The sequence below is a fragment of the Bubalus kerabau genome, chromosome X (genome assembly GCF_029407905.1).
Source record: "Bubalus kerabau isolate K-KA32 ecotype Philippines breed swamp buffalo chromosome X, PCC_UOA_SB_1v2, whole genome shotgun sequence".
In the NCBI taxonomy this organism is placed as follows: Eukaryota; Metazoa; Chordata; class Mammalia; order Artiodactyla; family Bovidae; genus Bubalus; species Bubalus kerabau.
This window is the reverse complement of record NC_073647.1, coordinates 71,547,841-71,561,851: the sequence shown is the minus strand read 5'-3', so window position 1 is coordinate 71,561,851 and position 14,011 is coordinate 71,547,841. Positions and strand designations below refer to the sequence as shown.

General features: G+C 38.5%; 1 protein-coding gene across 9 annotated transcripts in view; it reads left to right on the top strand.

Annotated features, from left to right (window-relative positions):
- ACSL4 (acyl-CoA synthetase long chain family member 4) overlaps positions 1-11,878 on the top strand; it is a 78,908-nt gene extending 67,030 nt beyond the window's left edge. For all 9 annotated transcript variants that reach the window (XM_055565146.1, XM_055565144.1, XM_055565141.1 and 6 more), the window contains 2 exons: positions 932-1,089; positions 8,879-11,878. In XM_055565146.1, coding sequence (XP_055421121.1) covers positions 932-1,089; positions 8,879-9,036 — 316 coding nt within the window. In that variant the 3' untranslated portion in view covers positions 9,037-11,878. The remainder of the gene's footprint in view (positions 1-931; positions 1,090-8,878) is intronic.
- Positions 11,879-14,011: the final 2,133 nt, after the last annotated feature.

Sequence of the window (14,011 nt, the reverse complement as noted above, 5' to 3'; positions counted from 1 at the left end):
TATATATTTTGGATATTAGCCCTGTATCAGATATGATTTTCAAATCCTTTGCTCCCATTTTGTAGGTGGCCTTTTCATTTCATTGATGGCTTCCTTTGCTGTGCAGAAGCTTTTTAATTTTATATGCTCCTACTTGTTTGTTTTTTATTTTGTGGCCTTTGCTTTTGGTGTCTAATTTAAAAAGTCATTACCACACCTATGTCAAAGAGCTTCCACTTTTGTTTTCCTCTAGGAGTTTTATGGTTTCAGGTCTTTGCCCATTTTTTAATAGAATTATTTTTTTTTATTATTGAGCTGTATGAATTCTTTATACATGCTAGATATTAACCCCTTATCAGACATATCATTTGCAAATAGTTTGTCCAGTTCCATAGATTGCCTTTTTATACTCTGTTGTAACCTTTGATACACAAAAAATTTTTTATTTTTCTTGTACTCTTCATCTATTTTTTCTTTTGTTGCCTGTGCTTTTGGTATCATATCTAAGAAAGCATTGCCAAATCCAATGTCATAAATCTTTCCCCTTGTTTTCTTCTAGGTGTTTTATTATTTTAGATCCTACATGTTTGGGTCTTTGATCTATTTTGAGTTTAATTTTCCTATGTGCTATAAGATACAGATCCAGCTTCGTTCCTTTATATGTGACTATCCAATTCTTTCAACACCATTTGTTTTAGAGACTGTCCTTTCCCCATTGAGTGGTCATGGTGCTCTTGTTGAAGATCATTTAACCATATATGCAAGGATTTATTCTGGACTGTATTCTATTCCATTGGTATATCTATATGTCTGTGTTTATGGCAATACTATGGGCTTTATTACTTCTTAATGAACTTGTAAAAAGAGAAATATATATTTGGACTTATATGTACTATTTTCGTTGAATTTATGTTTTAAAATTTATGTTCCGCTTTATTATCTAAATTTTTAGTGACCAGTCCTATGTGATAAGTTTTGTGGTTCCTAATCAGCAAAAGTTGACACTTTTGGCACAACAGAAAGGGGTAGAAGGAACTTGGGTTGATATCTGCAATAACCCTGCCATGGAAGCTGAAATACTGAAAGAGATTAGAGAAGCTGCAAATACCAGTAAGTAAGAAATTGTTTGTCTGCTGAAGTCCTCAAGAGTTATTTAATGAGGTCCTATGCATTAGGCTTTTCAAGATGTCTATTTGTTTTGATAATAAAATACAAGTTTTTTTTAAAAAACTCTTAAATTATATATAATGAATTTTCTTGTTGAAAGGATCTTTAAATGTTATATGGTGTTTAGTTCTTTATTGCATGTCACAGCATCCCTGCTAAGTGGTCATCTAGCCTGTGTTTGGAATGGTCTGTCTTTGTTCTCATTGGGCTTCCCTGATAGCTTGGTTGGTAAGGAATCTGCCTGCAATGCAGGAGACCCCAGTTCAATTCCTGGGTCAGGAAGATCCCTTAAAGAAGAGAAAGGCTACCCACTCCAGTATTCTGGCCTGGAGAATTCCATGGACTATATAGTCCGTGGGGTCGCAAAGAGTCGGACAAGACTGAGTGACTTTCACATGTGCCTGGTGTGAATCTTTTATCATTTACTATTATGTGTACTTACTTGGTGTGGGCCCTTTTAATCTAGAGATCTCTGCTCTTTGTTTCTGGGAAATATCCATTTACCTTTTGTTGTGTGTTTGCTTTTCTTTCATAGTCTTTCCCCCCTTTAAGTTTCAGGTTCATGTTTTTATCTGGGACTACTTTTATATGACTGTTGACCTTCTACATTCATCCTCTTATTTTCTTATCTAATTTTTCTTTCGTATTCTGTCTTGTCCGTTTTGTTTTATATGCTGGCAGATCCCTCAACTTGATCATTGCTTCAGTCTATTGAATTTCCAGCTTCTAATATCAGAATTTAGATTTTCAAGAGCTCTTTCCTGCTTTCTCAGTGTCCTTTTAGTAGCATCCAGTTGCTCTTTCATGGGTGCAGTCATCCTCTGAGGATAACTTCTATGAAGTTTTCTTCTTCTGTTAGTGTTTCTATTTCCTCCAAGTTCCACTTTCTGCTTGCTTTGGTTAGCCTCACATACATCTGCTGACCTTTATCCATTCATATTTGAGAACAAGGTACTAAAAAGCTATTTGGAAAACTTACTGGGCTTCACTGAAAAGTTACTCAAATGTTAATATCTTGGGTAATACTGTTGCTGCAAAGAAGACTTCTCCACTCTCTTCCCTGGAGTGATATTAACCTGAGTGTCAGTATTCTGGCAGCCACAAAAGGGACTCGGGGCTGGGGTTGGGGTACGTAGATCTCCTCCTCACTGATTTCTTAGGTTTTCAGCTTTATTCCCTAACTCTATTGTACCTGGTGTCCTTGAGTCCAGAGTCTCTAGTTCAGTTGGGGCTTCCCAGGTAGCATTAGCGATAAATAACCCATTTGCCAATGCAGGAGACTTAAGAAATGCAGGTTTGATCCATGGGTTGGGAAGATCCCATGGAGGAAGGCATGGCAACCCTCTCCTATATTCTTGCCTGGAGAATCCCATGGACAGAGGAGCCTGGCGGGCTACAATCCATAGGGTCACAAAGAATTGGACATGACTGAAGCAACTTAGCACACATGCACACCTATCTCCAGCCTGGTTGGGGACGAGCAGAGTAAGAGAGAACTGTCCTCTGAAGAGGCGGGGGTCAGCCCTCCTGTTTGCAGTGTGCCTCTCATCCCTTTCTTTGGCCCCTGTAGCTTTTGTCTATGGGCTCGGGAAGTCGGTTTGCCTCTGTCAGTGTCCTTCAATGTCAGCAGTTAGCTTTTTAGCCGGAGAAGGCAATGGCACCCCACTCCAGTACCCTTGCCTGGAAAATCCCATGGACGGAGGAGCCTGGTAGGCTGCAGACTATGGGGTCGCTAAGAGTCAGACACAACTGAGCAACTTCACTTTCACTTTTCACTTTCATGCATTGGAGAAGGAAATGGCAACCCACTCCAGTGTTCTTGCCTGGAGAATCCCAGGGACGGGGGAGCCTGGTGGGCTGCCGTCTCTGGGGTCGCACAGAGTCAGACACGACTGAAGCGACGCAGCAGCAGCAGCAGCTTTTTAGCCCGTTTGCTTTTGGTCTTCTAAGATTTTATTGAGTCCTCTCACCCACTGTTCTCTTTCTCGTGTTCCTGTTTTTTTTCTGTGAGGTTAATACCTTTTTAATATAAAAAATTATTTTCAAACTGTTTATTTTCCAGGGGAACCTGTATAAACTGTGTACTCTGCATGCTTAATTGGAAGCTGTTAACCTAGTTTAACCTGTTGGCTTCCCTCCAAAAAATGAAAATATCATTTTTCTGAGGATAGGTTACCTATATTCATTCTAAGCTACTGGACAATACAGAAAATTTAAAGGAGGAAGCAAAAATCACTTGATAGTAGTTACCTTTGGGTGGTGACATTACTTTCTGGTATATATACTTGACATATCAATGTCATCTACTTTCTTCTAAGTCAGTAGATATGGAATTGCATTACCTTTTTTTTTAGCTAAGTAGTATTCCAGTACAGGGAGGCCTGGTGTGCTGCGATTCATGGGGTCACAAAGAGTCGGACGCGACTGAACTGAACTGAACTGATAGGAGTGTCTACTTGTTAGACTTTTTCCCTCTACTGTTAAACAAATAGACCCCCACCTGTTGTTGCCTCCCAGTCAATTTGCCTTATGTAATTATTTTATTAGTATGAATCCTTAGCCATTGAATTTCTTTTTTAAAAATAATTTTATTTATTTAGTTTTGGCTGTGCTGGGTCTTTATTTCTGCGTGTGGGCTTTTTCTAGTTACAGCGAGTGGGGTCTTCTCATTGCAGTGGCTTCTCTCGTTGCAGTGCACAGGCTCTCGGCACATGGGCTTCAGTGGTTGCAGTCCCTGGTCTCTAGAGCACAGGCTCAGTAGTTGTGACACACTGCTTAGTTGCTCTGAGGCATGTGGGATCTTCCCAGACCAGGGAGTGAGCTTGTGTCTCCTGCATTGCCAGGTGGATTCTTTACCACTGAGCTACCAGGGAAGCCCCAGAAAAGAAATTTCTGAGTTAGGGAAAATGTATATTTTAAAGACTTATGGTTTACCTTAGACTTCCCAGGTGGCGCTAGTGGTAAAGAGTCTGCCTGTCAGTGCAGGAGACATGAGACAAAGGTTCTGTCCCTTGGTCAGGAAGATTCCCTGGAGCAGGGCATGACAATCCACTCCAGTAATCTTGCCTGGAGAACCCCATGGATAGAGGAGCCTGGCAGGCTGTACTCCATAGGATCGCACAGAGTCAGAAGCAACTTAGCACGCATGCCTTATGTTGCCAAATAACTCCCTCTTCCCCTAGAAAAATTGGACTAGTTTATACCCCTGTTAGAGATACATGAGCACACCTATCTCCCTAACTAGGGTACTATTATTTTTTTAGATTACCTACTTGAGTTCCACTTTGGTTTAAATAAAGAGTTTGCAACATTTGTTAGCAAGTTGAAGTTAAAAAAACTATTTCCCCCAAGAAGAACATTCTTCTAGTTAACTCTGGTCACTGTAAGTTTTGGATAACAGTTATTAACATAATCTAAAAAGTATGTTACTTTATAATCATTAAAGACAGTGGCTTAATTTTTTCTTAAAGTTGGTTTTGTTAGTTATAGTATTATTGACATATCACACTTTTTATGTTAATATCACCAGGCTTCCAGAATTTTCTTTGACACAAATCCTCGTTTTTTCTTTAAATAAAGTATTTTAAAAACAATTTCAGTCAATAGGCTGTTAGTCACTCTCAAAGTACTAATGGACTGGAATGTGACTTGAATAATTCATCATTGAATATTTAACTGTGTGAAAGCAATAATGGGGGAAGTTTTTCAGGCTGGAAAATGGAATAAAATTCTAGGACCTAATACATCTACATAACTTTCCTGTGTTTGGAATGGGCATGAAACTGAACAGTTCATGATTTGGTTAATGAACACTAATCATGAGTTAAGTCTGTATAATTCATGAGCTTGTCTGTGCCACAAAAGATTTATTTTACTAATCTTTTGCTTCAGATTGTAATTTCAGAAAGTGAAAGTGTTAGTCACTCAGTTGTGTCTGATTCTTTGTGGCCCCATGGACTGTAGCCCACCAGGCTCCTTTGTCCATGGGATTCTCCAGGCAAGAATACTGGAGTGGGTAACCATTCCCTTCTCCAGGGGATCTTCCCAACCCAGGGATAGAACCTGGGTCTCCCATTCTTTAACTTTTGAGCCACCAAAGAAGCCCTAATTTCAGAGACTAAGGCAAAAAAGTATAAAATAGTTATGACTGGTCTCAGCTAAATCTGCCTGAAATCATGCATTGTTCACAGCAGGCCTCTTCATGTTTTAAATATAAGTGCAAGGTATTGATAAGAATACAAAATAATTGTTTTGGGGTGATTTGACAATTATCACTGGCTAAAAAACCTGACATTTGCTGCCACCTGCAGGTCACATTTCATAATGTCCTAGGTGATTCTGATAAAATGCCATGATTAAAATTGTCTTTTTTTCTTCCCCTAGTCTTTTTCACTTGTTGGCAATTTTTCCTTTTTATAGGAAACTGTGTGATTGCCTATTGTTCTCTATAACTTGTGGTACTAGATAATGTTTAGGCATTTCCAAAACTGGGAAACCTCTGATGCAGCATTTTAAAAATGTATATGTTTTATTTGCTTGTGTGCAATTGAAATAATATGCCTGTTTTGTCTCATTGTTGTCAGTGTTTCTGGAATAGGACCTAGGTAAGTAGGGAAAGTAATACAAAATAAAAGGTTTTGGAGCCTGATCAATACTTGAGTTATTCCCTTGAAATTCAAATTTGGCCTTATTTCAGGGACCTCTGTGTAACTGAGCTGTAATGTATCATCGGAGTAAATACAGTTAATTTGAACAAGTTTTGATAGTGTTAGTCTCTCAGCCATGTCCTACTCTTTGCGACCCCATAGACTGTAGCCTGCCAGGCTCCTCTGTCCATGGAATTCTCAAGGCAAGAATACTGGAGAGTGTTGCCATGCCCTCCTCCAGGGGATCTTCCTGACCCAGGGATCAAACCTGGATCTCCTGCATTGCAGGTGGATTCTTTACCATCTTAGCAACCAGGGGAGCCACCAGGGAAACAAGTTTCATATCCTTTTATTTACCTTTTTAGGCATCACTTTTAGGAAGTTGGTTTTAAGTAGTTCAGAAGATTACTTTTCATACTCAGCTTTATATTTTTCTCTTATTTTAATGAGAAACTTGCCGGGGTCTAGCCCCAGCTGATCCAGGGTATTCGAAGGAGAGACGGCATAGGCGAGGGTCAGGAAACAACTGCTTAATTACACGTTAATTAAGGATACAAAGAGTAATAGAATGAGGATAGCTCAGTAGGAAAATTCAGTGGAGAAAAGAGGCTGAGTAGCTTGGTTTACGCGGGAGACCAATAAAACTTCAAGACAAGAAGTTTGCACCACTTACGTAGGCCGCAGGCGTCCTTCCGTTCTCCCGAAGGAGAGGAAACACTGAGGCCTCCCCGGTCGGATCTTAGAAGCCCAGGCATAATTAGCAAGCATGGTGGGTTCCGCGCTCCAGATGGAGACTCGGCTAGAATTTGGGAGAGAGAGTGACATGGGGAGACCAAGTTTCAGTGAACAAGGCCCGCACTTTATTTTCCAAAGTAGTTTTTATACCTTAAGTTATGCATAGAGGATAATGGGGGAAGGGGTAGAGTCATGCAGCAAGCCAGGCTTTCTTCCTGCAAACTTATCATATGCAAAAGTTCAGGTGATTGACATCATCTTCTGGCCAGGAGGCCTGTTAACATTTTAAGAAACTTATTTTTCTCTAAAGGTGATTATTCCAAAGTCAGGCACCAGCCTCCAAAAAAGCATTGGACAAAGCTGCATTTTACATTTCTATACACCCATTATATCAATCAATACACTGCCAAGGACACAGTAGGTAAGGAGTATGGAGACTTAGCAGCAAACATTGGCCCAACAAGTGAAAAACCCTTCACCAATACAATTTCTAATCAATCTTTTAACTACTCAAAGGAATCTGTGTTTAGGCAGTTTAGAACATCTCCTGCCTCTCACAGTTGGGAGGCTCTGAACAATCACATGTGGCCGGAAAAACCTATTCAGGCAGGCTAGAGGATTTCCAAAGGAGTTTGTAGGTTAAACACTGTCACACCCAGGAATTATTAACTGGAGCTGTAAGCTAACTCTTTTTCCAGAGAGAGGTAGTGGGGGACAGCCCCCCATAAAGTCAGAGGTGTAGGTGAAAGCACAAAGCAGAAAGTAGGCAGACTCTGGTTTGGGGGGTAGATGCTCGAGAATTTCCAGGGGGACTCCTGAGGCTCAATCCCGCCTTTGCGTATGCCGAGCCTCCTTCCTCATGACCTTTGTCATGGGCGGAGTTCCTCACGCTGGCTCCCGGCAGTGATAGAATTCCAGTTGAGCTATTCCAGATCCTGAAAGATGATGCTGTGGAAAGTGCTGCACTCAATATGCAATATGCACTCAATATGCAATATGCCGGCTCCCGGCAGAAACTCACTAATTCAGCCAAGTTTTCATAAAACTTAGACTAGCCTTGGAACAAAAGCTTCATTGAATTTGAGTTCTTTGTGCCTGTCACTAAAACCAAGTTATCCCTAAAGTTACCTAAGGCTGTTTAGTAGTAGTTTTAAAGCATGCAGATGTTTGTGTCTTCAAAACTGCTGTTTTAAATAATCGTGTATAAAATAAAGCTCATCTGTAGATTAACATTATTGTTAGTAGTGGGCCTTCAGAATCTTAAAGAAGACGTTGTATTAATAATAAGTAACTTCACTGACTATAACTTATTGAGATTTAAAATCATTGAGTACTTATATTGATTGCTTCTCTTTATTTTCACCATTTTCTTATATTTCTTTCAATAAGTGTTGTCTAACTCAAACCCATTATGTGCTACATCAGTTCTTGTATCGTTTAAAAGTATGAAATTCACAACCCCCTTTTGATTATTTGAATTATAATAAAGTTCTGAAAAACAGTTATCTAGAGGCTAATTTTCTGTGGAATGAGTGAATAAATATGTATGTGCTTCTTTGAGGGCTCAATGTAGCCTGTGAATGGCAGTGAATAGAACAAAGCCCCTGCTTTCATGAAGCTTACATTTTAATAAGTGAGACACATATACAGTGTATAGGGTGGTGATAAGTATTTTGAAGAAAAGATAGCATAAGGGGATACAGAGAGACAAAGGGACTTCTGTTTTGTTAGGAGTGGTCAGGGAAGTCCTCTCTGAGGAGGTGGCATTTGAACAGACACTTGGATGAAGTAAGGAAGCGAGCTGTGCAGCTACAATAGGGAATGCCATTCCAGGCAGAGGGGGCAGCAGATAGACTCTAAATAGGAGGGTGTCTACACACACACATGTGTGTGTACTCAGTCATGTCCGACTCTGCAACACCGTGGACTATAGCCGCCAGGCTCCTCTGTCCATGGGATTCTCCAGGAAAGAATACTGGAATGGGTCGCCATGCCCTTCTCTGGGGAATCTTCCTGAGCCAGGGATAGAACCTGCATCTCCTGCATTGGCAGACAGATTCTTTACCACTGCACCACCTGGGGACATATATATTAGGGAAAAAAACTGCATAGACCAAAACCATCCAACTGAAACAATTGATGTGTACTTTGAGAAGTATAAAATGAAATTATAAGGTGGTGGTATTATTAATTAACTATAACATACCACTAAGTAAGTTTATCTCATCACCTGCATCATCTAAATCCTGCAAAATTCATGTTTTATTAATTGTTTCTCTCTCTTGCTCTTCCCCCTCCTTTCCTCCCTCTCTCCCCTGTTCCTCTCCCTGCCCCCACACTTCTCATTTCAGTGAAACTGGAGCGATTTGAAATTCCAATCAAGGTTCGATTAAGCCCAGAGCCCTGGACCCCTGAAACTGGTTTGGTCACTGATGCTTTCAAACTGAAAAGGAAGGAACTGAAGAACCATTACCTCAAAGACATTGAGCGAATGTATGGGGGCAAATAAAATGCTGATCTTGTATTTACAGTTGTGCAGAAGGTGGCTTGGTGTTTTTTTTTGGTTCTAGAGTTTTAAGCCTCGCATTGTTGAACTGTCTGTTAGAATGTAAAGTGTATCGTTTTAAAGACATAGTAACAAAAAATCAAAACCAAAAGTGATTAAGTCCACTTTAACTAGTTTCCATAGTTCTAGTGAAGCTGAAATTGAAAAGTTATTTCCCTGTAATTGTGTTATTGATTTTAGAACAAAACTTCTGTTTTTAAAATTTAGCCTAAGATTATACTTCATGGGGTCGCAAAGAGTCGGACATGACTGAGCGACTGAACTGAACTGATACATGTTTCATTAAAGAAAAAAAAATTAATGTTGAACAAAATAAATTAGAGCTGGAGTAGAATGTAGTTTGAGGAAATTTGCAACTTCCAACATCTACTGTCTTCCTAGTTCAGAAGATGCTTAAATATTAAGCATGACCAAAAAAATGTATTAACACTACTCAGAGCAGAAGTGCTCCAGGGCTTTAAAATTCTCTTCCAACCATTTGTCTTGATTTGTAATGTAATATACAGAATCAAATAAAAACATCGGAAACCATTTTAGGATTCACAATTGTTGTGTAGGTTAGACGTAGAATCATTATAATATTGTGAATAATTACAGTGCCTGAAGTTAGAATAAAAAACATATAAATGCACCAAAAATATCTAGTAATACATTTAAAGGGAAATTGAACTGTTATTTGAAACTTGGAGATGGAAAATCAGTAGCTGTAATTATTTGAATGGCTTAAGTATAAAAGTACATCTTCAAAATGCTGAAAATTGCCTTTCTCTGTTTGTTCAAAATAAGACTGAAACCAAGAGTTAAAATGATAGAAATTTAATCACATTTTAGTGGGAGCATTCTCTCTGTTAGAAAAGGTGATGAAATCCTGAGTATTTCGGATCCTGACCCTTGCATAGCATTGAACCTGGGAAAGGATTTAGACTCTGAATTTATCTTTAATAACAGGGATTGATTTTAAAGTGTATTAAATCACACTCATAATTTAAGGTCTGTTTGCTGTTGCTGATTTGATTCTTGATCAATTGGTATTTCTAAAAGTATTTCATTTTGCTTTAATTTTAGCAAAGCGGATTATGATAAATGAATTCCCTGCTATCTTGTTTGAATCTATGAATGATTAATTAACTTGGATGAATTTGGGCAAGTTAAAGGGAAGAACACACTGTTACTACTTTTTTTCCTGTTTGTAAGAAGAGTTTAGAAACTGGAAATGCTGGATTTGGGAGAAGGGAAGTTACTCAATAAGGGACTGATATTTGTGCAGTAACTTTGTGTGTGGGCTTCTTTTTGAATCTTTAATTGAAATCTGGGATTATATATCCCTGAAATATAGTCACACTTGAACATAGTTATTGTTAAAAAAAAAAACCACAAAACATCTTAATACTGTTATTCTTTGCACTTTTTTCTTAATCATTTTATATATACATATATATATATGCCTATATATATATATGTTGCTTATATTGCTTTGTACAGTTGTGGGCCACCACTGCAACAAAACACATTCTTTTTGCTCTAGAATATTTATAAAGAAAATATTTAAATGTTATGTATATGGTGGTAAAAAGGAAAAATCATCGGGTGTTATTATAAGCAAGAATGAAGGTTTTTGTAAAGAATGTTCAGTGTCTGCAATGTAAAATTTGAAGCAAGGCCCCCTGAAGTTATGTGTATGTGAGTATTCTCATTCTTCCCAAATTGTCTTTGAAGTGTGAAAAACCATTCTTACCAAGTAGACTACTATTCAGCTTCTGCTGTTCCTGGCCCACTGTTGACCCTCTAAGGATGATGTACTTAGACTTTTTCAGTATGTGACCCCCCCTTTTGGAATGGTGATTTTAAATGTGTGAGTGCATGCATACATACTCAGATATTTGCACCCCCACCCACTCCCATCTCCCAAAAGCTAGAACACTGCCAACTAATCTGTTGTATGGGTCCTTTAGAAACACGTAATTAACACTTAAGGATGGGTGCTGCTAATTCTTTGTGAAAATCCAAATATTGTTAAGGGACCAGGGAGATGCCACTACCCCCCGATTTTTCATCAAAAAATACACTTGTTTATGTAAACAGATCTTTCCATATTCATAGTGACTTTTCAAGTATTTGAGCCTAAAGATTTTGATCCTACATTTTTATACCGGTTTAAATCATTCACTGTTATTATTACATGTCAGCCATCAAATAAAGTTGTACTTAAAAAATTTCCTACAAGTATGTACATTTCTAAGACGAACACCTGTGACTTTTGCTTTAATTACATGAAAGTATCTTGCTTCCAAAATTTCTTACAAGTATGACATTTCTAAGTCAAACACCTGTGACTTTTGCTTTAATTATGTGAAAGTATCTTGCCTCCTTGATATTTGTATTGATTCTTTTTTTTTCTGGAGTGGAGGTATAATTGTATCACTTTTTGGAACTGAGATACAGATGAATGATTAAAAAAGTCAGAAGTTAAGAATGATGTTTCTGTGGTCATAAAGATTAATTAATAATCTTTGCCTATATTTTCCTGATGGCACGTTACAGATGTTTCTGGAATAGCAAGATGAAAACAGATTAAAGATTGTGGGGTATTTGGGATTTGGAGAGAAATATTTTAATTTTCAAATGTAGTTACAAATTAGAATGTATTCATATTTGTATTTTCTGTTAAAATGCACGATTGCAGGATTGTTACTTAGATTTTCATGTTTTCCTTGATGAAAAGCTTTGTTCTGGTTTTTAAGTTTGCACTCGAATCTTAAGAAATAAATCCACCCATGTTATCAAACCAATTCGTGCTTAATTATGTGCCAGGATAAAATCTACAAATTTGAGGAATATTAACCAAACCTTTAAACACATATTTCAAAAGTACTCATCTCTAGGTTTATAGAACTGCATTAGCAGATAACCTGGTTTGTAGAAATCACATCATTAGTTTGGAGGATTGAACCCAAAGCTGTTACTTTCATACAGTTAATAGAGTAAAATTCCTTTGTAGCACTGGATACTGTGGGACAAAACATAGTCATGTTGTGTGGATTGTTAGCATGTGCTAATAAATAATTGTTACCTTCAGGCTAATTAAAATTTAGGGAGAAATTAAGTTACCTGAGTTATACGAGGGTGTATATAAAATGGTATTAGAGACCGGGAACCATTGCCTGAGTCTATTTCCTGGCTTTGCCACTCACTAGGTGTGTGACTGGGCAAGTTCGTTAACATCTCTCCACTGCATTTCTCTTTCCTGAGGAATGAGGTTGATTGATAATAGGATGGTTGTGACGGTAAAATGAGTTAAACTGTTTAAAACATAGTAAGCATATGTTACCAGCACCAACAAAAACATATGTTAGCTGTTATCATCATCATTGTTGTATCCAGGTAACATTCATCAGTCAAGTTATTTAACATATTGGCTGGCACACTCAGGGACTCAAAGGACTGCTAGCCCCTGAAGGCTTGGTAGAAAGGGTTCTGGATTTAGAGGTGAGGAGACCTGGGCTCACTCTGTCACTAGTTTTGTAGCCATGGACAAATCTCATAACACTCCCCTTAGCTTTAGTTTCTTTTTCCTATATCAAAGAAAGAAGGGGGGAAGACTGGACTTAAAAAAAAAAAGCCCTTTGTAAATAGAGAAAAATGAATGACAGAAGAAATAAGGAGTGTAATTGACCCTAAGTCCCATCACATCTAGCTTTCTTATTGTGGTTTTGCTATCCCAAGGTGACTTTTTGTTTTTTTAAGATGCCCTCGGTCCCAAGTTTCCTATAGGGATATGAGGCTGTAGATGATGCCATGCTACTAGGTTCCAAGAGTTTCTGTCCCTCCCATGTTCTCTCTTTAAAAAGCAGGGCTGTGCACACACAATTCAACAGTGGTTTCAATTTTTTTTAAACATGATCCACAATGCTGTGACCATACACTTCTGTGTATCCTGCTCATGCTCAGTCCCTCGGTTGTGTCTGACTCTGTGATCCCATGGACTGTAGCCCACCAGGCTTCTCTATCCATAGGACTTTTCAGGCAAGAATATGGAGTGGGTCGCCATTTCCTTCTCCAGGGGATCTTCCCGACCCAGCGATCAAACTTGCATCTCCTGCCTTGGCAGACCGTTTCTTTATACTGAGCCACCTGGGAAGCCCCTGCTTCTGTGTATATGAAACAATATTTTATGACAATGTTTATGTGGAAAAAACCATAATAATGAGATGACCAGTGACTCTATTTCGTTTATTTAAATGCTGGTTGTGACCCTCTACACTGATTTCATGACCCCACAAGATAGTGCTGTCCGATGGGACTCTGTGAGTTTGGAAATGTTTTGTATCTGTGCTATCCATTATAGTACCACTAGTCACGTGTGGCCATCAAGCATTGGAGATGTGGTTAGTGTGACTGAGGAACTGAGTTTTTCATTTCCATATTGGATAGCACAGCTCTAGAGAGTCTGCAAGCCACTCTTTGGAAAGCACAGGTTGAAAGTCAGCTATCATATGAAGTCCATGAAAGAAAGCTATCCCTTGCCCTCATCCTCCCACCTCCTCTACCTCAGAGACAAGCGCACTCTTAGACCTCCCAGTCAGTGCTAGTATTTTCTTAGATGAGAAAGCAAGGATTACCTTTGAAGACTAGAGAAAAGAGCAAATTGGAGTAAATTGGTTCTGTAAGATAAAAAAATTGTCACCAAAAACTTGAAAACTCCCATTAAATAAGAGCAGAGAGCTGCAGAAAAAGTAATGTATAGAAAACAAAGCCCAGCTCTTATTATAAATATGATGGCTAAAATGAAAAATTGAAAGAACTGGTAGAGGAAATTTCTCAGAAAGTAGAATTTTTGGAGGGGCCAAAATATTGTGATAAAATATATATAACGAAATGTTGCTTTAACCATTTTGAGTGCAATTAGGTGGTATTATAT